Raw genomic sequence first — 25,884 nt, forward strand, 5'->3', positions numbered from 1 at the left:
TGACAATGGGCCGAATGGGACTTAGTAGTTATATTTCTTTTACGCTATGTTTTAAGTTTATGTTCTTTTAGTTATGGTCCTCTTTTTGTTTATTTTATTAGTTCTTTAGTGCTGGCTGTGGCCACCCTATTAAGGATGTAGAAGATCAAGACTGTAATCAGTCTTGAATCCTAAAAGGTTTTAGGTTTGTAAAACAGAAGAGAAGATGAGAGAAAATGAGAGAATAGAAGAGAAGCAAGAGAACACAAGTTGCTGAAAGGAGGGATAGATTCTAACAGATCTGCCGCCGCCACTCTCTTAATATTTATAGGTTTATGTTTAGTACATGATGAAAGGACACATCTGCCCTTGGTACTTACATAATAAAGAAAGTAAATAAAACTGAAATAAATAACAGCTGAATTAGCAAACTGACACTATTATAACTGAAACAAATACTGTTGTCCTACGAACACAGTGGGGACCACTGCAGTGGGGCCCACATCAGTGTTCTCTACACTCCCCCTCAAGTTGGGAGTAGATATCTATCATGCCCAACTTGGATAGGTCTGTCTCTAACTTCTTCCTTGGTACAGCCTTGGCGAGGATATCCGCGAGCTGCATATTGGATGTGATGTACGGAAGACACTTCTTGTGATATAACTCTTTCTCGCACAAAATGTCGATCAACTTCGATATGTTTGGTTCTGTCATGCTGCACTGGATTATGTGCTATATTAATGGCTGCTTGATTATCACAATATAGCATCAGAGCTTCTCATACTCAATACCCAACTCCTCAAGTAGAGATCTTAGCCATAGAATTTCAGCCACTCCGTTGGCCATGGACCTGTATTCTGCTTCAGCACTCGACCGGGAGACAACACTCTGCTTCTTACTTCTTCAGGAGACATGGTTTCCTCCCATAAGGGCACAATATCCTGAGGTAGATCGTCTGTCATCAAAACTCCCAGCCCAATCGGCACCCGTATAGACCTCCACCTTCATGTGGTTATTGTTTTTGAACAGTATACCTCTACCCGGGCATCTCTTCAAGTATGCTAGTATTCTTTCTGCTGCTAGAAGGTGCGTGGTTCTAGGAGAATGCATGTACTGACTGACAACACTAACTGCATAACTGATATCTGGCCAAGTGAGGAACAGATATAGGAGCTTTCCCACTAACCGTTGGAACATGACTTTGTCTTCAAGCAGCTCTCCACTCTCTGCACTAATCCTGTGGTTCTGTTCAATGGGTGTATCTGCAGGTTTGACACCCAGCTTTCCAGTTTCAGCCAACAGATCTAAAACACATTTCCTCTGTGAGACAAAGATCCCCTGTTTAGATCTAGCAACCTCAATACCCAAAAAATACCGTAGTGGACCCAGATCTTTCACCTCAAACTCTTGATGAAGGAGCTATTTGAGGGACTCAATCTCATGGTTGTCATTTCCTGTCACCACAATATCATCAACATATACTGCGAGTAGTGTCAGTGAAGACTCCACCCTCTTGATGAACAGTGTATGATCTGACTGGGCCTGTACATAACCGAACTTCCCAAGAGCTAGTCTGAATCTGTCAAACCAAGCTCTAGGTGACTGCTTCAAACCATACAATGCCTTATTGAGTCGGCAGACCTTCTTACCTGTCTCTGTATCATAGTATCCAGGAGGCAACTGCATGTAAACCTCTTCCTGCAAGTCCCCATTCAGAAAGGCATTTTTAACATCCATTTGGTACAAAGGCCAAGTGTGGCTTGCTACAAGAGATAATAAAACCCGAATGGTGGTCATCTTGGCTACCGGGGCAAACATCTCCAAGTAATCTATACCATAAGTCTGAGTGAACCCTTTGCAACTAGTCGAGCTTTGTACCTCTCAATGGAACCATCTGCATTGTGCTTTACAGTAAATACCCATCTGCATCCAACTGGTTTCTTTCCTTTGGGTAAGTCAACTACCTTCTAGGTATTATTTTTCAACAGGGCATCCATTTCAACTTGCATTGCACCTCTCCACTCCGTGACTGATAGAGCCTCTTGCACTGTTCTTGGAATAGGGACATTGGAAATAGAACTAAGGTAGGACCTGTAGGTAGGTGAGAGGCGCTCATAGGATAAAAAATGGGAAATACAGTGGGCTGTATATGTGGTACAATGTCATTTCCCTTTACAGACTGCGATCGGAAGATCAAGGTCATCTGTAGAAGGTGAAATGGCAACAATAGAAGAAGTCTCTGTGGGTCCTGGGACTGTAATGCCTGGACCTGGAGCCGCAGATGAGATTGGAGCTGGCCTGGACTGCTAATGATCGGGATCAACCTGCTTGCACCGCCTGTGATAGACCCTCAACTCCTGATCCCTCTGACCACCCTCACCATTGCAGCTTCCCCTCAACTCCTGATCCCTCTGGCCACCCTCACCATTGCAGCTCCCCCTCAACTCCTGATCCCTCTGGCCACCCTCACCATTGCAGCTCCCATCACCCAATGGAATAGGTAAAGGAACTACCCCACTCTCACTGCTCTTCCCCTGAAGACATGGACCTAAACCCCTACTCTCATTGCTCTCCCCCTAAAGACAAGGACTTAAACCCCTACTCTCACTGCTCTCCCCCTAAGGAGAAACCCGAGGATAATAGGGTGTCTCCTCAAAGAAAGTGACATCCATGGAGACGAACTTCCTCCCTGAGACAGGATCATAGCAGCAATACCCCTTTTGAGTTCGTACATAACCAAGGAAAATGCATTTGGAGGCCGTGGGTTCAAACTTGGAGTGATGGGGTCCGAGAAGCTGAACAAAGCAGGTATAACCGAATGTCTTAAGGGGAATAGAAAACAACTCCTCATGCGGGTATAGAAGGGAAAAAGGAGATCGCAAATCAAGAACCCGGGAAAGAATCCGATTAATAAGATAGACCGCCGTGAGGATAGCATCACCCCAAAAGCGAATAGGGACATTGGAGGTAAACATAAGACTTCTAGCCACCTCCAAGATGTGCCTATTCTTCCTTTCTGCAACCCCATTCTGTTGAGGTGTATGAGGGCAAGAGCTCTGATGGATAACCCCATGAGTAAGAAGGTAAGATGCCAATGACTTAGCAAAGTACTCCTTTGCATTATCAGATCTAAGAACTTTAATCTTGGCATCAAACTGGGTTAGGATCATTTGGTGAAAGTTTTGGGTCAGGGCGGGAACCTCATCTCGTGAACGCATAAGATAAACCCAAGAAAATCGGGTATGGTCATCAACAAATAACAAAAAATATTTGTACCCACCCATAGAAGGAATGTGATATGACCCCCAAACATCCGTATGCACGAGATCAAAAGGACGATTACTTCTTTTATTACTCAATGAATAAGAGTTTCTACAATGTTTAGCAAACTCACAGCTTTCACATTGCAACTGGGACAACTCAACAGACTCAAACAAAGTAGGAAACAAACTCTTTAAGGATCGAAAAGACAAATGACCCAATCGGTTATGTCAAAGCATAACCGAACTCACACTCTGGGAAACAAGTGACCTCTTACCCACTGACTCTTCCCTACGAGAACTCTCCCCGAGCAGATAGATCCCATTCGTCTCACGGCCAGTCCCAATCACCTTTTTCGTCTCCAGGTCCTGAAAAACACACCGGTCAGGGAAGAAAGTTACTGAGTAGTTCATGTGTTTGGTAATACTACTGACTGAAATGAGGTTAGTATCAAGCTTAGGAACATATAAGATAGAAGACAAGGAGATCATATCTGATAACTTAATGTCCCCCTTCCCAGAAATAGGAACCAGGGAGCCATCAGCAATAGATACTCTATCCCTACCAGATGACAAATGGTAAGAGGTAAACAATGAAGGCAAGCTAGTCATGTGGTCGGATGCACCTGAATCTATTACCCAACAAGGTTCAGTAGTACCTGGAGCTGAGGCATGGTAGGCTGAAGCTAGAGTACCTGAATTTATAGTTGTAAGCTGACAACCCATCTCAGAAACACTACCATAACTGATGCTCCCAAAGTTGCCTTCTGCCTGATTTTTAAATTCCATCTCGGTCAAGTCTTAAAACAGCACTTGGACTACCAATCACAACCAAAAACAGTATAGGCCTGATTTGTATTCACGGTGTATGTGCACAACTGGAATAACTCTGATATGAAACCAACAAACAAACACAACAGTGGCTGTCCGTAGAGCTCTAACCCCTTTAAGAGAGTTCAAAAACCCCAAAAAAAACTCTGAAAAACAGCTTAGGAGGTCTGATTTGCCTTTGCAGAATTAGGGTTTTAATCAGTCCTTAAAGTGATCAATTCAGTTGCATAATCTAATCAGTACTGTATAGATAGACTTGTAGTAGGGTTAATATGAAACCCTAGAATCTGATCAATGCCAACAATAAACCTGAGGACAGCTCTAGGTAGATCACAAGGTTCAGTCCAGCACTAGGGCTTGCCGCAAGATCACTTTAACCTATCTTTTCTTAGAAAAGTAAATGACTTGCAAGAAAAGAATTGATCTGAAAGCTGAAAGCTGATCCGAAACTGATCTGATCTGAAAAGACAATTACTTTTCAAACAGAGTCAAGGAAGTAAGTCTGAAAGCTTATCCGAAACTGATCTGATCTGAAACTGATCTGATCCGATCAGAAATACCAACACAAAACTGATCTGAAATCAATCGCCTATCAATCTGAGATGTTATTCTCTGAAATCACTACTATGGGACCCACTACTGTGAGAGCAAAAATAGGGTTGCAACTATAGGTTTGAGGAAAATTAGTGATCTAAAATCACTAAAGTGCTCAGCTGCACTCTCCAAGCAGTCCGCACCAGTGGGACTTGTCGTAGGGCACTGTGAAACCCTAAAAACTAATCCCCTTTGAAGAGGAGGGTTCGGCCCAACAATCAAACCCTAGACACAAACTTAATCACAGTTCGGCAAACCAAACCCTAGAGAAAACTTGAACACAGTTCGGCCCCTCTTTCTAGATAGGTCCAACCTATCTCGGCTGATTGCAATCTCTAAAAATCAGTAAAGAAACAAACTTACTTACTGATTACCTGCCTTCGGTGTACTGTCTTCTAGGGTTACCCGAACCCTAACCTTCGCTGCCTCTTCCTGATTACCAACTCTCTGCAGGCTGCGGCAAGTCTTCAACTGCGGCGAACCTCTCCTGGTAATCTCCAAGATTCAGCCGCCGAAAAACTTCTTCAAGACTTCCAGCCCTAGCTAGTTCTCATGTGGTCGGCTGGACTAGATACACATGAGAAGCCCTAGATAGGCTCTGATACCATGTAGAAGATCAAGACTGTAATCAGTCTTGAATCCTAAAAGGTTTTAGGTTTGTAAAACAGAAGAGAAGATGAGAGAAAATGAGAGAACAGAAGAGAAGCAAGAGAACACAAGTTGCTGAAAGGAGGGACAGATTCTAACAGATCTGCCGCCGCCACTCTCTTAATATTTATAGGTTTATGTTTAGTACATGATGAAAGGACACATCTGCCCTTGGTACTTACATAATAAAGAAAGTAAATAAAATTGAAATAAATAACAGCTGAATTAGCAAACTGACTCAAACTGACACTACTATAACTGAAACAAATACTGCTGTCCTACGAACACAGTGGGGACCACTGCAGTGGGGCCCACATCAGTGTTCTCTACAAAGGGAATCTAAGGAATTGTACTCCGTTTTTACATTAAGAAATAAAATATATCTTGAGAGGACTAGGGAGGGGATCAAACATCTTCTCTTCTCTCTTCCTCTTCTTCTTCCACAAGCTTTTACTGAAACCTTTCATTCTTCTTTCTCTATTTTTCTGATTTACTGCAGGTGTGTTTCACAACTCTGGTTTTCCCATCCATAACGTTCATGTTTCTGCCACGTTCATTTTTTTTGGACATGTTCTTCTGCCTAACATCTCATGTCACATGAGACTCAGGACGCAACCCTCCATTTTGCCCACCCTGCACTAATTCTATGGGTGATATCCTACTCAATTTCTCCCTTGTGGGTTATCAAACCAAAGTAATAAAAGGGGTCACATATTGATGCAATAGGGCTGAAACAAACTATCACAAGACAAAAAGAGAGAGAGAGAGAGAAAGACAGAAGTTAGAGTTAGAGAAAAGGGAGAGAAATCCCAAGGAATCACTCCAAGGGTCCTAGAATCACTCTAGGGTTTGTAAGAATTACTCCATACAGCAAACTTGCAAGAGAGCTCTAAAGAAATCTTCATTAGCTTCAAAAGGAAGAGAATACATCTATTTATAGAGTGACTTGTGAGGGCCGGAATATTGTTCACCATAATTAGAAAAAGTCATTCCTTGTCTTGTGCATCAAGAAACATAATAACTTTCTCCCTACTAAGTACTAATGCAAATAAACTGAAAATTGAAAGAGAAGCACTACTAAGCTAGAGGAACAAGATGCTATAGCCCAAGCCCACATGGGACTGGTCAAATTGACGAAAATACCCCTGACCAGATCAGTCCATGTCCCAAGTGTCTTCCCCGTGCCACATCAGAACTTGTTTGTTGGCCTTCTTACGAGAATAGGTCTAATTGTGCCTGGACCGATCCCCATCACATATCTCTTGGTCTCCGAACCCAAGTGTACTCTGATTTCCATTCCTACTACCATTAGAATTACATCGCATATATTCTATTGCATCCTACTTGTTTTAGAACCTCTTTTCCTGAGGTATTTCTCTACAAATCAAACTTTGCATTTAATCCTTTTTTTAGTCTCGTCAATTAATACAATGTTATCAGCTAATAACACACACCATGGGAACATGTTTACTATGTAGACAACAGTGTTTTAAAAGAGCAAGGGGCAATTTGTGCCTGAGGCACAAGGTGCAAGACAAGGCACGTGCCTTTCCGAAGCATGGCACAAAAATACAAAAAAAAAATGACAAAAAATTCCAAAAAAATGCAAAAAAATAAAAATAGTAAACATAATATTAATAAAAATGTAAACTTAAATTTTAAAATAAATATTTTAAAAAACCTATTATCTAAAATTAAAGTACATAAACATAACATGTAAAGCATATTCAAATGAAAGTTTAAAAATAAAATCAAACATATAAAACATTTTCAAGCATGTAACACCCACAATTTCTTTTTATCCTCAATTGCATTACTTCAAATAGCTAATGTGATGCAAAAGATCTTGCATTCTTGATTCTATGGGCCGCCTTTGTACTAGGAGCCTCGAAGGCAAGCCCAAAAAAGTCCATGTTAGGCTCAAAAAGAACAAAAAGTGCAAAAAATAAAGAAGGTGCACGCCTAGGCTGAAGCAAAAGGTGCACCAAGCACGTGCCTTTTGAAAGTGCTGCACCTAGGGCCTAGGCGAGGCGCATTTTAAGGTATGTGCCTCACCTGAGCACCTGGGCATGCCTTTCAAATCACTAGTAGGGAAGAGCTTTTTCTAGTCAAGTTGTTTAGTAGGCTTCCCTAAATGACCTAGGAATCTTCCATGCAGCACTCTTTTGTTTGGATCAGAGATTAAAAGGAATCTTCTTATTCCTTTACCCACCTTTTTTCACTCTTGGAAAAGTTTTGACCCAGAAAGATGAAGCAGTTACCACCTATTCAAAATAGAACATCTTTTAGGGATAACTTTAAGGCTAAGTTTGGGAGTGCTTAAGAGTAATTGTTTATTCGAATAAGAACTTATTTTGGACTTGGACTGGGACCACACCAATAAGCACTTATTGGTGTTTGGGAAATAAGCCCAAAATAAGTGCTTAATCTAAGAATAACCGTTTATTCAAGAAGCCCAAAATTCCTACTTATATAGAAGTGTTTATACAATAAACGCTTATTCAAGATTTTCCTTCCAAAACACTCCCTAATTATATTTCAAAATGCCAATATCGCCCTTTGCTTGAAGAACAAAGGATTTTCTCTATTTGGTGAGGCTTTCTTCTCTACTCTTCTTCTCACAAACTCCATAGCAGCAGCAGCACTACTCCAAGATCAAAGCTGAATCTCGTGCATCCACCATCCAGGTTGGTGAACATTCTTCTCTACTCTTTTTTTTTTTTTTTCATTTTCTATCTTCAACCAAATAACCACTACATTTGTCCAGCTCTTTTACTCGTTCTTTTCTGTGAATACCAGTTTCTTCTTCCTAAACATTGGAGATTTTCCAAGCTCAAACCAGAAGCTCAAGCATCCAGGTTGGTAAACATTCTTCTTGATGCAGCACTCTTAAAATGAGGGTTAAATTTGTCTTTTTAAATGAACAAGTGTTTATCGGAGAAAAAGACCACCAAACACCCAATATGAAATAAGTGCTTACTTTTTAAAATGAGCACTTGAAAATTTTGGGTGCCAAACACAAATAAGTGTTTATTCGAGTAAGCACTTATTTTTCAAATATTCACTCCTAAACTTGGCCGAAGTATGGGCCGCTATTATGGATTAGGCAAAACTCGTATACATGGTGAGTATATGGAAGATATGAACTATGAATTGAATATATGGCCAATTGAGTGAATCCAGTGTTTTAAAAGCGCAAGGCACAAAAAAAAGCACAAGGTGCAAAAAAAAAAGCGCAAGGCGAGGTACGCACGCCTTTTTGAAGCAAGGTGCAAAAATACAAAAAAAAAAAAACAAATGTAAGAAAATTCAAAAAAAATGCTAAAAATTAAAAAAAAAACTAAAAAAAACATTAAACATAATGCTAATAAAAAATATAAACTTAAATTTTAAAATAAACGTTTAAAAAAAAAACCTATTGTCTAAAATTAAAAATACATAAACATAACATGTAAAGTGTATTCAAATGAAAATTTAAAAATAAAAGCGAACATATAAAGCATTTTCAAGCATGTAAAACCCACAATCTCTTTTTTTCCTCAATTGCATTGCTTCAAGCCCGAACAAGGCGCACGCCTGGGCTGAGGCACATTAGGCACGCCTGAAAGGGGTGCGCCCAGGACCTGGGCAAGTCCCATACCCTAAAATGCACCTCACCTATGTGCCTAGGCGTGCCTTTTAAATCACTAGTGGGTCCTTCATCTAACGGTTGATCTAGATCATCTGTAAAATCCCTCAATGTTGTAAAAAGAAGCATGGTCATTTAATAAATCTCCCTACTTTACCTAGTTAAGAAACCTTTTATTATACGTATATAGAGAATGAGAGAGAAACAAAAACCTGCAAATCTTCTTCAAGTCTAATCAACTCAATGGCCTCCTCAATCTGCAACTTTCCACGAAAAACCCCAATAGAAATTATTAAAGAGTGCGATGCTGCAATCATTGCATCTATTGCAGCCAATTCACAGTCATCTGTGTTCTTCAGAACACTTTCTATTGCTTTCACGAGACCATCTACTTGCTTGCCACCAAAAAAGCTAGAATACACAACAGGCTTGAAACCAAATTCAGATTCCACCCAATTGAGTAAAGGATCAATTTTTTCCACCTGTCGTTCTGCAAATTAGAATGTAATCCAAGAAAAGGATAGTTGTAAGATCACTTAAGAACTCGGTAGAAACCTAAATCTAAAATTTGCAATTGGCAGAGATACTGTACACATCATGCAAGCTAAATGCCTGCGTCACGTCAAAATGTAATCTAGAGCTACAACAAGAATTCCATTACTAAGAATGTTTATTGGACAAAACATTAAAACATACAACAAAACTAATATTGCTATCTCAGGATACTACAAAGCAATTCAGAATCAACTTGGAAAATCTGAGAAAGAAGCAGGACCAACATCCATGAAGACCAGTTTATGCTTAATCCATATATTCTTTCATGTGTTTAATTTCCATGATAGCTGTAAAGAAAAGATACACTCAATTTGGATCTTTCTTATAGTAAAGTAAAAAAACTTCAAATTTGCAGCAGGGCACACCCATCTTTTTTCTTAAATGATGACAATAGAAGCTTCTATTAAAAATCAAAAACGACACAAACAAACAAACAAACAAACAGCTTATCCTCCAAGAGAAGAGAAGACAAGACACAAAAACAGCTTATGCAACAAAGTTGCCCATCCATAGAGTAAATTACAGGCAGCCATCCTGTATTTAGGGGGCAATGACACTTGGCCCCCCAAATTCTGTTCTGTGACAAAGACCCCCCCCCCCCGTACTGGATTCCAGCACCTTGTCCAATACTCCATTAATTGGGTTGATTTGTGATGATAAAATTATTAAATTGCCTATTTGAGATCCAATGGTCTAAGAGCAAAAGCTATAAAAATGACAAAAATGGGCATGCTAAAGAATAGTATCTCTTTTGAACTAGGATACTGTGCTTCCAAACCCTTGTCAAAGAAGAAACAGAGTTCTTAAGATGAATGAGACACTCTGCTCTAGCATACCCATTTTTGTCATATTGACAGCTTTTGCTCTCAGCCTATTGAATCTCAAATAAGCAATTTAGTAATTTTTACCTTCACCATCAACTCCATTAACAGAGTAGGGGGCAAAGCGTTGGAATCCAGATGTTTAGGGTGATCTTTGTGACAAAAGTCAAAACAAAGTTCTGGGGGGCTAAGTGTCACCTCCCCCAAGGAAGAAAAAGCCCAAAACAAGATACACTCACTCTATCCATCTATCTATCTATAAATAAAACATTGATGGAGTGTTTATAGGACTACTCCATGTATATGCAACCAAGGGCGCCCTAGAAGGACATTATAAGAAGTATCTACATCAATGACATCGAATAGGGTGTTCAAATAGCTCTCCAATTTTGACTTTTTAAAGAATGGTTCTCGATTCATTGTACCCTTTTTATTAAACCCTAGAATGATCAGATATGAAGGAGACAGTTGGAAAGGTGAAATACCCATGATTAATATTTTCTTCAAGGTCAAGAGGTTTACTGCATTTTCTGCAATCAATGTGTCACTTACTATGCCTGACATATACAAGAACAACTATGGTACTCTGTCCCAACCTGTAGATCTTCATCATCGAAAGAAACACATGCCATATATAAGGACACACCTTCAGAGAATTGGGTTGTAGTTCATCCCTAAATTGTTCAAGATTTAATTATGCCTGAATTAATGTTTTTCTCAACTCTAGAGAGAGTTGAAGGGCATTAATGACAATAGAGATATGTTTTAAGTGGGCAATAACATCATACTTGATATGTAATCTTATTTGACCCCCACCCAAAGAGCCATGTATACTAAATCATATTAAGAATTACATAAGAGTCCCTTGAGGACTAAAAGATTAAAAAGGAAAATACAAAAGAGCCCTTAGAGGGGCTGAAATAGAAATACAAAGAATATGAAAAGAAACAAGACTATGTACAGCAGGGACTATAGTAATACAGTACATCAGGTTTCTTTACACTCCCCCTCAAATAGATGCCGGAACATAAGCACCAATTTGCCCACAAGAAACAAATGTCTAGATCTTGTCATGGGCTTCGTAAATATATCAACGATTTGCAAGTCTGAAGCTACATGAGGAAGAAAGATGGAGCTAGCAAGAAACAAGTCTCAAATGAAGCGACAGTCCACTTCAATATGTTTAGTCCTCTCGTGGAACCCTGGATTGGATGCAATCTTTACAGCACTAGTGTTATCAGCATAGAAAGGAATAGGAATGGGAATATGGACACCAAGATCAACAAGGAGAGACTAGAGCCAAACTATCTCACTGCAGACAAAAGACATATCCCTAGGCTCTTGTAGATGACTTAGAAATTGTCTATCGTTTTTTGCATATGAGGGAGTCTCCCATAAAGATACACCACCCTGAGGTAGATCGTCTGGTGTCAGGGCAACCTACCCAATTTGTGTCAACATAGGCCCTCAACTGAATAAGAGAGGATGAAGTAAAGAATATCCCTGAGGTAAAGTACCATGAACATAATGAATAATCTGATGTACAGCAGTTATGTGGGGTTGACGAGGAGCTGAAGCAAATTGGCTCACAACCTGAACCGCATGAAAGATGTCTGGACGGGTCATGGTGAGATAAATGAGAGAACCAACAAGTTGTCGATATTGAGAAGCATCAGGAAGAAAGTTACCCTCTGCCTTAGACAACTTAACATTGAGCTCCAAAGGTGTATCAACCTATTTGGAGGCATATTTTTGCTGACAAACAAAGTAGCCTTGATTACGTTGAATCTCCAATCCCAAGAAATAAGGGAACCCAAGTCTATCATATGAAAGGAATTATGAATTTGAGTTCCTGAATTCCATCCTCATCATTTCCAAACAATAACATATCATTGACATGCAGAAGAATTGTGATTCCTTGAGATCTTTGACAAATAAAGAGAAAGTGATCTGAAGTACTCTATTTATATCCTACACCAACAGCAACATCCCAAAATTTCTCAAACCATGCATGGGGAGCCTATTTGAGGCCATATAAGGACTTTTTCAACCAACAGACAAGGGAAGGATCACAACTGTATCCGAGTGGAGGTTTCATGTGCACCGTCTCCTTTAGTTCACCATAAAGAAAGGCATTCTTCACGTCTAGCTGATAAATAGACCATGAATGCATAGCAGAAAGAGCCAAGAGAACACGGAAAATAGTAATTTTGGCAACTAGAGTGAATGTCTCTTCATAGCCAATGTCATATTCTTGGGTATAACCCTAAGCAACAAGATGAGCCTTGTACCGGTCTAATGAACCACCAAACTTCAACTTAACGGTGTAAACCCAACAACTCCCAATGACAAAAGCATTTGAAGGGGAAACCACGATCCCAAGTGTCATTCTCATGCAAGGCATGAATTTTTGCATCCATGGCTTCTCTCCAATGAGAACTGGTAATCACCTGCTTATACGAACAGGGAATATCTATGGTAGATAACACAACAGACAAGGAACTATGATTTGATAGAAAACCATAGAGATTAAGAGGTCTAGAAATACGAGAAGAACGATGAGGTACAATAGGAATGGAAACAAAATTTGAAGGAACATCACTTACAAAAGGATCAGAAGAGTGATTATCTGAACCGGTTGGAGGTGAGGTTGTAGGCATAGGATCTAGAGCACGTAGCTTTTTTGCAAGAGAGTACAAGAAAATCCTTCACACCAGCTAGAGATGAAACATCTTTTGAATTAAAATTCTACAAAACAGAGACAAATGGTGCAGATAACCTAGCAACAACAACAAAAAAGGAAATATGCTCAAGAAAAACAACATTCCAAAAAACACGAATCCAATAGGCAGAAGGGTCATAGCAAAGAAATCCTTTGTGGTCTGGACTATAGCCTACAAAGATAATACATGATAGATTGTGCAGATAACTTGGAACATTCACAGGATGGAAGATGAACAAAGCAAAGGCACCCAAAAACATAGAGAGTAGACAAGTTTGGAGTACAACCAAACAATTTCTGGAAGTGAGACATATTAGCAAGGACAGAGGAACATAATTAATTAAGAAAACAATCGTACTAGCAACCTCTACCCAAAAAGAAGGGGCAGGGGATTCTTTAAGTAAAGTTCTCACAACACTGAGCACATGTCCATTCTTACACTCAACCACTCCATTTTGCTAACGTGTATCTAGGCAACTCCGTTGAACTTGTATACCATGATTCTTCATATAAGATAAAAAGTCTCCATCGATGTATTCTCCCTTTGAGTCTAATTTATGTCAAAATGTAGGATAGACCTCTAATTTATGTTGAAGAAAATAAATCCATGGGTACCTGGTACAATCATCAATAAACAAAACAAAGTACTTGTATCCAAGCTGAGAAACTATAATTGAAGTCTAAACATCACCATGTATAAACTCAAATAGTGAAATGGCATGCTCGGGTGTGTGAGAAAAGGATAAAGTGTGAATCTTAGACAATTGGAAACACATGAAATATCAAAGGTATGCAAAGAGGGAACGTTGTCTTTAATAGAACCATAACCAAATAAAAACTTCATTTTTTCAAAACAAAGGTGTCCCAATCGTTTATGCCATAAATCCCAAATATTATTTCTTTGTTGAACAAAAGAACTAGAAGAAGATGAACTAAAGTAAACAGAAGATGTTGATGCTTAAGGATTCTTGAATTCCAATGCAAAAAGACGGCCCAACCTACGTCCCTTCCCTTTCACCTTCCTAGTGTATTGGTCCTAGATCAAACAACTATCATGAAAAAATGTAAGTGTATAACCTTCATCAACAAGTTGGCAAACAGTAATCAGATTACCAGTAAGGTTAGGAACAAAAAAGGTTTTGGAAAGGAGAAAGGAGGCATTAGGTGAAAACTTAAGGGACATGTCACTAGACTCATTACAACCAATGATATTCAGTTTTTCACCATTGGCCATAATGATGTCTATGGTTGGTCTTAGAAGTGTTATTTGGGGGTTTGGGGTAAGCACCAGTCATATGATTAGTTGCTCCTAAATCAATGATCCAAATGAGACTGAGAAGAACAATAACCAAAAAACTCACCAGATAGGCCGATAGCAAAAAAGGTAGAGGAAATAGCAGAGGATAACATTTGTCAAATTTTTTCCTCATCCATGGATGCAGACGGTTCACCCTTAGCAGAAGAATCACCCTTGCTAGAAGAGATGTCAACGGTTTGTCCCTCGAATACTTGATATACACGTGGCTAGTTCTTTTTCTGAGTACCCTTAGATTGCCTAACCAGACAATCTGGAATTATGTGCCCATGTTGTTTATAATACATGCAAACATTCCTTTTCTTGCAGTGAGTGGCAATGTGTCCAAATCCTTTACAACCATAACACTGAGTCTTTGAGAAGTCTTTAGCAACAGGTTTGTTACTCCCTTGAACAACAAATGCAAATATCAACTCCATAATTCATTGATTTCCCATCAATACTTACAGTAGTAAGAAGTCTAGTCCCTTCCCTCAAAAGTTCACCCATCACTAAATCTAAAACTGGAAGAGTTCCTCTACTCAATATGTTAGACTTGATTGTTTCATATTCAAGTCTCAATCTCATAAGAAAATGATTCACCTTCCTCTTCTCAAAATGTTTTTAAAGATACTTGACATTTTCTGATGAGTCTAAGGGTTCTATGTGGACAAGTTCATATTCTGCCCACAAATCAAGGAAACCAGCATAATATTCTTGAATCTTCCTATCCCTGATAATAAGCAAAAATCTCAGCCTCAATCTAATATTGCCTTGATATATTGCATTGATAATATATTTTCTCCAAGTATGCTTACATCTCATAGGCAGTACGCATTCTCCTCATGGGTACTTTGATAAGGATTTGTCACCCCCAATTGGTGGATGGATGAAATTGAATTGTGATGGCATTGTACAGGCAATCAAGGTCCCTCAAGAATTGGAGGGGTAATTAGGGACGAAGAAGGTAATATACATGCATTGTATTCAGGCCCAATTGAGCAAGGTGATGTGGTTAGAGCAAAACTCTTAGAAACAATTTTGGGGGTCAAAAAGACCAAAGAAATGGGTATTAGAATTTGGAACTTGGAAGGTTGATCTTTGAAGGTGACTCAAAGTAGTTGTGGGATGATTGAAAAGGGGAGAGGGGTGATTTGGCACCTAAGGAATGATTTCAGACACTTCAAATTGTTCTCAAAAGATATGACTATTCAAATGAGTTGGCTGAGAAGATCTGAAAATAGTTTGGTAGATGGCCTAGCCAAGCAAGGGGTTCACAGATAACTTATGTTTTGGGTACAATTGTAATCTTTCTGGGTGGTTTTGGATGTTTTGGGTTTTCTGGTTTTTTCACAACTTCTTGTTGTATTGCCCTCTTTTAATTTCTAATGATTTGCACTTTTTTGTGCTGCTGATCCAAGAGAGAGACTGAAAGACAGAGAGACAGAGAGACAGAGAGACAGAGAGACGGAGAGAGAGAATATAATAGGCTGGAAAGTAACCCATCCACCCAAAACAATATCCAATACAGAACAATCACAGTGTAAGGCTATGGGAATTATGGTCCAGGACAGTTTTCAAGGCATCTAAGTGATTCTAGGTGGCAATGGGGCGCTTAGTCACCTAATCCCCTAGATAATAAGAATTTTATAATATAAAGAACTAACTTTTGGCTAGTTCTCTAGTTTTATATACTATCCACCATGTATATTAATTGAAAAAATAGCAATTTCTCTTTTTTTTTCTAAAAATGTGGAAAATCATCACATAAAATATTTTACATATATCAATTTCATTATTTTTCAAAAACAATACAACAATAATAAAGTATTTAATAGTGTAGAGATAAAGAGAGTTAACCAAGGGCTATTTTTGTACTCTAACTTTCTTTCCTGTGCAGTAGTTTCTGTTGTACACCATCTTTTGTATACCAAGGGTAGTTTTGTCCTTTACCTTTTATTAACATAAATATCTTTCTTTAGGGTGTCGACAATTACATTTGACACACCCACCAAAGTGTTTGTCTCTCTCTGTCTCTTTCTCGATCTGACTCTGACATGGTATCAGAACAGGTCACAATCTGATCTGCATAAAGCTTCATTTCAATCTGTGTTTTTATTGTTCTCTTGAGGACTCCCTAACACTATTTGGGAAGCCCTCAAGTGCCCTTGAATCCCTTTTCTAGGGATGTTAGATCAAAACTTTACATACTAGTTTTCTGGACTGTTGTGCCATCAGAAAACTTTTTCTCCTTGGATCTCTTTGTATTTGTAGAAACATCAGATCAACCTGAAAATTTAGATTTTCTGTTGCCCAGAGGAGATCTATTGATTCACTTGGTTTGGTTTGGATCGGCTTTGATCTAGAAGGGTTTTGATCTACTTCTGGGTTCAGCAGACCATTACAGTTTCCTTTTCTAGGCATCAACTAAAAGGGACTCCTTTCTACCTTCTAACTTGAAGCCTATCTTTCTTTTGGAAGTGTGCATTGCTGTCTTTATCCCTCAATGGCATCAGAAACAATGGATGTTCTCCCTATCAAGTTCGATGGTACAAACTATGCATTATGGAAGTTTAACTTTCAATTCCATGTTAAGGCAAAGGGACTTTGGGATATCTGGATGGATCTGTAATTAAACCTAATGATTCAGATATTAAGGCTCTTACTCAATGGAAGATTGATAATACAAAAAATTGCACCATGGATCCTAGGATCAGTTGAAACTGACATTGCAATTCCTATGAGGGGATACTGGACTGCATATGAGATGTATGAGTACCTTGAGAAAGTATATCAACAATCAAACACTTCTAGACAATACCAAATAGAAGTTGATATCTTTTCATATTATCAAGGAGAAAGGAAAGTTCAGGAATACTATGCAGGATTCATTAATCTCTGGACAGAGTATGAGCTAGTACATATGGTAAAGGATCCATCATATTGTTGTGTGAAGTATATGAAAGATCACTTTGATAGAAAGAAGATTATGCACTTCTTAATGCATCTCAGACCTGAATTTGAAATTGTTAAATCCAATATCCTTAGCTGAGGAACTCTTCCTGATCTAGATACTATTCTTGGGGAAACCTTGAGGGCAAAAACCAGATTTGTTACACAGACCATTTGATGGAAGGAATGATCCAAACACAGATGTGTTTCTTGCAACAAAACCTAAGGGAATGAAGGATTTTTCCCAAGTACAGTGCTATGAATGCAAGGAGTTTGGGCATGTTGTCTCACACTACAAGAAGAAGAACACTTGTACCTATTGCAAACAGTCCAGACATCATTACAAAATGCCCCACTCGACCCCAAAAAGGTGGTGAGTCAAATCAGAAGAAAGGAACTTATAAAGCCCATCAGACCTCCGTAGAGAACTGAAATGCCTCCTCTACTATTACTTCAGTGGCTGGATAGAATGATACTTCTGGTGGTATGTCTAAAGAAAAGATTCGGCAGCTCATGTCCTCAGTCATCTCTTCCACCTTTTCTATAATCGGTTTGTCTAGTAAGTCTCCTACCTACTGCCCTTCACCAGATCACCTTTGGATTATTGACTATGGCGCCTCTAACCACATGACGAGGACCACCTTTGGTCAATATCCCAAGACCCAGCCCCCTAATAAACACATTGTCACTGCAAATGGTGAAAAATTACCTATACTTGGTTGTGATGATTTACATTTATATACCTCCAAGTCTTCTTCTTTTCACTGACCCAAAACCTTACTTGTACCCTAGTTAACTACCAATTTGATTTCGATTGACTAACTTATAGAAGATGGTAACACTGTTTTGTTTTCCTCTAATGGTTGTTTAATACGGGACCAACAAACTGAGGAGGTAAAGGGGAAGGACCTTAGACTGGGTCGGCTTTTTGCCCTGGAGTTTGAGAAGAATGTTGATTCTATTTCTACTTCTTGTTTGCTTTCTACTACTTTTGATTTTGAGTCTTTTAATTATAAATAATGACTGGCACTAGTGGCATAAACGCCTTGGTCACCCTTATTCTAAGAAACCTGATCATTTGTTTGCTTCTGGTAGTTTGCTGATTTCTATTGTTTCTCTTAAAAATGTTAATAAAGCATGCATTACTTGTGGTTTATGCAAGAGCAATATTTTACCTTTTCCTTCTCATTAACATGCTACAGTTCCTTTCTATTTAATACATAGTGATGTATGGTTGTCTCCGGTTATTTCTAGATTGGGATACAAACATTTTATAACCTTTATTGATGACTACACTCGGTTTACTTGGGTTTATTTTCTCCACAAGAAATCAGAAGTTTATCCTCTATTCAAACAAATTCAGGCTTACGTTGCTACCCGGTTTGATGCCAAGATATGTGTACTATGGTCTAATTCAAGCGGAGAGTATTTTGATGGGGGTTTTCAAACCTACTTGAAACAACAAGAAATTCAATCCCAAAAATCCTATCATGGTACCTCACAACAAAATGGGGTGGCAGAAAGAAAGAATAGACATATCTTGAGTGTAGTTAGAACCCTCCTGCAAGATTCCCATGTACCCTCCTGGTTTTGGGTGGAAGCGGCTAGCATTGTTGTGTATCTCATAAGCCGTCTTCTACCATCTGCCCAAAACAACACTTCACCTTTTCAGTCCCTTTTTCACAAACCTCCAAACTTTTCTATGCTCAGAGTCTTTGGTTGAGTCAACTTTGTTCACCTTCCACCCCATGAATGCACAAAGCTAACTGCACAAGAAGTTTTGTGTGCCTTTGTGGGGTACAGTCCTTATCACAAGGGATTTCTTTGCTATGATCCCTCAGCCCATCACATTCGGATCTCTTGTAATGTATTTTTTCTTGAGAATGTGTCTTTCTTTGAACATGTTGTTAAATTTCCTGCTCCATCTACCTCTTTGTTGCACAACTTTGATTCTACAGATACTCCCAAGTACATCGACATCACCCTATAACAACTTCTGACTTACTTCAGGAGGCAACGGTCTACATCAGTCTCAATGCCCCTCTCCTCTCTACCATCAGCTATTGATCCAGTCACTCCATTTGTCCATGTAAGCCCATCTGATCCTTCACCTGAACCCATTGCACCCACTTTACGTCGTTCCTCTAGAATTTCTCGCCCACCTAACCGCTATGGTTTTTCACCAAACAATAGCTCTTTTTCTGCTATTTTATCCACTACAAACATTCCCAAATTTTACCAGCAATCCGTAGCGATTCCTCACTGGAAAGATGCCATGGACTCTAAGATCCAAGCCCTTCTTGAGAATGACACTTGGAATCTTGTTAAAGCTCCACCTAAAGCGTCTCTCATTAGGAGATGCTAGGTTTATTTTGCGAAATTGAAGTTTGATGGAAGCCTAAATAGGTATAAGGCTAGGCTTGTTGCACAAGGTTATAAACAGGAGTATGAGATAGATTATGAAGAGACTTTTGCTCCTATAGCAAAGATAACCACTGTACAACTTCTGTTGGTTATATATGCAACAAACAGTGGACAATTCATCAGATGGATGTAAAGAATGCATTCCTCCATGGTGAATTGAAGGAAACAATGTACATGAAACCTCCTCCTGGATATTGCACAAATCCTCAGCTCGTTTGTCACCCAAAGAAGTCTCTATATGGCCTCAAACAAGATCCTAGAGCCTGGTTTGAAAGATTCAAATATATTATAATTGATGTTGGCTTTATTTAGAGCTCTTCAAATCATTCCCTTTTTACCTTACATCAAGAGAAGGGGGTGACAGTCCTACTTCGCTATATTGATGATATACTATTACAGGGAATGATGCAGGAGTTACTACTTTAAAACAATTGCTCAATGAATCTTTCAAGATGAAGGACCTAGGTCCTCTGACTTATTTTTTGGGCTTGAAATAAGCCATAACTCTCAGGGTTACTTTGCAACCAACATAAATATGCAATTGACCTTGTCAGAATGGCCAACCTCAGTGACTCCAAGATAGTTGATACTCCTCTAAAATTAAATCTAAAACTCAGTAAAGATGATGGTTCTCTCCTTGACGATCCTAATCTCTATCGTCAACTAGTAGGCAGTCTAATCTATCTTACCATGACTCGACCTGACATATCTTATGCAGTCCAACTTGGAGCCAGTTTGTGTCCTCTCCAAGACAACCACATTTATCTACGGTCCATCGGATTATTAGGAATGTTAGGGAGACTCTATCTCATGGCATCTTCTTCTCCTCTTCATCCTCCATTAGCATCACTGCCTATGTGGATGCTGATTGGACTGGATACCCAAACACCCGACGATCCACTACAGGTTGGTGTGTATTTTTTGGAAACTCCCTCATTTCATGGAAGTGCAAGAAGCAATCCACTGCACCCAAATCTTCCACTAAAGCTGAATACAAAGCCATGTCCTCAATATGTAATGAGATTACATAGATCCGAGCTCTCCTACATGACATTCTAAATGAGCCAATAACCTCTATTCCTCTCTTTGTAGACAATGTGAGTGAAATCAAATTTGCATCCAACCTTGTCTTCCATGAGCGCACAAAACATATCTAAGTAGATTGCCACTTCATTCGCGATCTACCTCTCGTAGGTGTTATTTCTCTTCCACATGTGTCCTCCGGTCTCCAACTTGCAAACACATTGACAATGGCAATGACTCGGGCTCGACATATATTTCTCATGGACAAACTGATGCTTATTCCTAAGCATCAATTTGAGGGGGAGTATAGAGATTAAGAGAGTTAGCCAAGGGCTATTTTTGTATTTTCATTTTCTTTCTTGTACAATAATTTGTGTTGTACACTATCTTTTGTATACTAAGGGCAGTTTTGTCCTTCTGCCTTTTATTATTATAAATATCTTTCTTTAGGATGTCAACAGTCACTTTTGACACACCCACCAAAGTCTCTCTCTCTCTCTCTCTCTTTGTCAAATAGAGCAATTTCATATCAATTAGCAGCTAAAGAAAATTAATTAACTTTATATGATAAATATTCAAGATGGAAAGTAAAATAGGAAAAAAACAAGGATGAAATTTCTATTATATTTAATAGAAGAGAGAGAGAGAGAGAATAGGAAAAAATAACCTCTCTATACTTCTATTTTTTCTTTCCTTCTTTCTTTTTTTCTTTCTTTTTCTCTCCTCAAAACCCTTTGATATTTTAATAAAACATTAAAACAAAGTATAATTTATAATAGCATATAATAAAATGCATTAACACACATTAATAAGATACATCAATATAAATGATATTACATAAGGTGCCCCCGCCTTGTCATTTTTGGGGCTTAGGTGAGCACTTAGTCGCCTAGAAGTGCACCTAGTTGCCATAAGTCAAGGCGTTTGGGCAAGGCACCCAGCCAAGATCGCCTAGTCGCCTAGGCAGTGCCTTGACAACTATGGTCTAGGTTCTAAAGTTGAGAAGGAGATGAAAATAATGAAGAGGGATTAAGATTTTCTAAAGAATAGAAGAGTGAAGAATGTTGTAAGGGATAATATCTCCTATTTATAGAAGAGGAAAGCTTATACGTGCATGTACTAAAGGATTCCAAAGGCAGTGTTACTCACTCAAATGCCCGAGTTGATTCAATAGGGACATGCGTCAGGTCGTATAGTGCACCTAGTTGCCATAAGTATATTAACATAGTTGTCAAGGCGTCACCTAGGCGACTAGGAGCCCTTGGCTGGGCGCCTCGCCCAAACGCCTTGACTTGTAGGAACTGGGCACCCTTCTAGGCGACTAGGCACCCGCCTAGGCAATTAAGCGCCCGCCTAGGTGACAAAAATGACAAGGTGGGCGCCTTTTATAATATCATTTATATTGATTTATCTTATTAATATATGTGTTAATACATTTTATTATATGCTATATATATATATATATATATATATATATATATATATATATATATATATATATCAATTATACTTTGTTTTAATGTTTTACTATTGAAATTTAAAAGAACAAAGGGTTTTGAGAAATGAAAAAGAAAGAAAGAAGGAAAGTAAAGAAAGAGGAAAGAAAGAATAGAATAATAAAGTTATTTTTTCTATTCTTTCTCTCTCTAATTAAATAAAATAGAAACTCCATCCTTGTTTTTTTTTCTATTTTACTTTCCATCTTGAATATTTATCATATAAAGTTGATAACCATCTTTAGCTGCTAATTAATATGAATTTTCTCTATTAAATACTTATTATAGTAGTATTATTTTTGAAAATAATGAAATTAATATATGTGAAAGATTTGTATCTTTTAAATGTGATAATTTGCCACATTTTTAGAGGAAATTTAATGTTCTTAATAATTGCTATTTTTTCAATTAGCATACATGCTGAATGGTATATAAAACTAGGGAACTAGCCAAAAGTTAGATTTTTATATTATAAAATTTTTATCGCCTAGGCAACTAGGCAACTAGGTGCCCCAGTCTCACCCAAAATCACCTAGATGCCTTGAAAACTATGGTATAATATATATAGTACCTAGTTGAATAGGGACATGCTTCGGGTCATAGAGTGCACCTAGTACCTATTTATAGAAGAGGAAAGCTTATACATGCATGTACTAAAGGATTCCAAAATTTTCCAAAGGTAGTTACTCGCTCAAATGCCCAAGTTGATTCAATAGGGACATGCGTCGGGTCGTAGAGTGGGGACCATTTGTTAGTCTGTACAGACTACAACTACCACTCCCTCTACGATCTTACCAAATGCCGCATGCAGGGCGTCTTCAGATCAAACACACATGCTTGTACCACAGCCTCTCTTTTTGTTCGTGCGTTTCAAGTGTACCACAGTTCAGCCTTCACCTATATTCTATAGTGAGGGACCACGGTTAGTTTACGAGGAAGTGACCACGGTTGCTCCTTGGTGAATGGCCATGGTTAGCCTATGATACTACCACTGTGATATATGAATACACCCTCTTACACACAGTTCAGCCCAAAACACTTGTTCCCTGAAACCCCTTGCTTGGACAAAGAATCTTATATTACATTTGCCATCCTTCTAAAAGTAGCTCCCACGTCCTTGGATAATGACTCAACTTTCCTTATTGATAATGACTCGCTTTCTGAAATACCTCTTCAAGCTTTCCCTCATTCCACAGGTACAAATGGTTTCTTCTATTAAAATTAAGGTAGTGTGCCATCGTCCTCTCAATGCTTTGGAAGGAACACCATCCAGACCCACCTTTTTCACTCAAGAGATCACTAGTCCCTATTTGTCATAAATGCACCTTATTGCCAAATGAAATGTCTCCCCCCTTTTCGAAATCCATCTATTTCCTCCAAACCTCTCCACTTCTCAAAGGCTGCTCTGCTTGCAACATAACATTACTCCAACTGAAAAATCAAAATTACACCTGTCAAGCAACTCCTTATCATCTTCACTCATCCATAACTGTGTGCCTTCACCCTCGTAAACTGCACTTTCATAGCCTGAGCAACTTTCATCCCAAATGCTTGAAACCCTCACCCACCTCTATTATATATGATTAAGTATTCACCCTCTATTATCATTCATAACTCCCCTCTACAAACTGTTTTTTTAAGTAAATAAAGAAAAAGGCTGTATTAAATCAAAAGAAAATTACAATATATCTTGAGGTGATGAGGTAGCACGTCAATACAAAATACCCAAGTTATCATAAGAACAAAAAATAATACATGTTCAATTATATCAACCCTCCAACAAAAGATGCAAATCCCATGATCTGTTCCTCCTATCTACAAACTGTAAATATAAAAAATAAGGAATTGAAGCAGGGTCATCTGATTCAATTAACTTTCTAGCCACTGGCAATTGATTAAAATGATCTATTCCTCCTATATATTTATAAAAATCTACCATAAGCATTGCCAATGGCCCAAAACTCCTATGTGCACCAGATGTGAAGGGGAAGACCCATAATGTATATCCAAAGCACTTTTTTAATAGAGAAGTGATTGAGCAAACCCACTAACAGATTCCACCTCCCTATTCTTAACTTTGAATCTAGCCATTGTTGACTTAGTCACTTCAATTTTCAAAATACTTTTTGCCTCCATCTTGTTTGCATGAATTAAAAGAAATAACCTTCCCCAAGCTTTCAAACCTCCACCAGTCACCAAGTGTTAACTCTCTTTTCATCCATGTGATGGCATCATTTACATCTGAATCTACTAAAAATGAGTCACTCTACAAAACATGCTTCAAGAAACTCATCTTTTGTTGAAGATTAATCAGTTTTATGTTGTTTTTCTGAGTAGATGTTTTATGTTAGTTGTTAGGTAGGAGGTGGGGACCACAGTAGTTATGTGAGTCCAAATTTTATTATGTTTTTGAGTCTTGTATATTCTGTTTTATGTTTTGCCGCCCTATAAGGGTATAGTTGTCTTTGTATTACTCTATTATTTTTAGTATAAATAATAAGTGAAGGGGGCGGTCAAATTATTGCTCTCTTTTCTTTTCAAGATCTCTTCTCTTCTTCTCTTCTTCTCTTCTTCTTTCTTCAAGAAACTACCTTTTCTATTCATATTTTTGAATTCAACAGATTTCTACTTGGTATCAGAGCATCGACTAGGATTTCTTGAAGCATTCTCATGCAGCCCTAGATTGGCCGACTGCATGAAGTAATAAAGGGCTGATCGATCTGCTATAAATTGCCCAATTCTTGGATTTTTTTGTGGGATCTAGTCATCAGGAAGGTGATCTACTGTTCAGCATCAAAATCAGGAAGAATTGGAGTACGGGGAAGAGTCATAGAAAAGTTGGACTTTTTGAAGAGGGCGGTTAAGTTTCTGGAATTTTCTGAGCCTCGTAGAGTGATCAATTCACTCCTCTCTGTGTGTGATATTAAATTGTTTTTTAAAGGTCTCCAATCTATTTTTTCCTATTGTTGAACTGTTTGAAGTAAGATGGAGAGTTGGAATACCGAGATGAAATCCACCAATATTGTGGGACTGAGTGTTGGAGGTAGTAGTGATATTTTTTGGTCTGGGATCATTACTACAGTAAAACTTAATGGTACAAATTATTTGGAGTGGGCACAATCAGCTAAGATGGCTATTGGTGCCCGTGGAAAATTAGGGTACATCACTGGGAAGGAGAAGAAACCTGATACAGACTCTTCCCGATGAGTGCAGGAGAATTACATGGTAATGTCCTGGCTGTGTAATTCTATGTTACCTCATATTGCAAAAAAATTCCTATGGGCTAATACTGCTAAGGAGATTTGGGATGGAGTGACTGAAACCTACTCTCAGAATCAAAATGAAGCCAGAGCCTATCAGTTAAGGAATTAGGTGATAAGTATGAAACAGGGAGAAAAACCCCTTGTTGTGTATTTCTCCATGCAATAAACCCTTTGGCAAGAAATAGATCACTTAGAAATTGTGGTATAGGAAAGTATAAATGATGCAGCAATCTATCACAGACTGGTAGAGAGAAAGAGGGTTTTTGAGTTCTTGGCAGGGTTGAACCCTAAATTTGGCATTGCTAGGCAGCATATTCTTTCTAGGGGGGGTGTGACACTCTCTCAAGCCTATGCCTTTGCCTCTAAAGAGGAGAGTAGGAGGAATGTAATGCTG

At 38.6% G+C, this 25,884-nt stretch overlaps 1 protein-coding gene across 4 annotated transcripts in view; it reads right to left on the reverse strand.

The window, feature by feature from the left end:
* LOC148852977 (ATP12 protein-like protein) overlaps positions 1 to 25,884 on the reverse strand; it is a 47,430-nt gene that overhangs the window by 14,560 nt on the left and 6,986 nt on the right. For all 4 annotated transcript variants that reach the window (XR_016099304.1, XM_088944953.1, XM_088944955.1 and 1 more), the window contains exon 3: positions 9,153 to 9,430. Coding sequence is in view for 3 of the 4 variants with exons in the window: in XM_088944953.1 (XP_088801079.1) it covers positions 9,153 to 9,430 (278 nt within the window). In the remaining variant the exon portion in view is untranslated. The remainder of the gene's footprint in view (positions 1 to 9,152; positions 9,431 to 25,884) is intronic.

This window comes from Nelumbo lutea, chromosome 5 (genome assembly GCF_056320005.1).
Source record: "Nelumbo lutea isolate HS-2025 chromosome 5, American lotus-T2T, whole genome shotgun sequence".
Lineage (NCBI taxonomy): Eukaryota > Viridiplantae > Streptophyta > Magnoliopsida > Proteales > Nelumbonaceae > Nelumbo > Nelumbo lutea.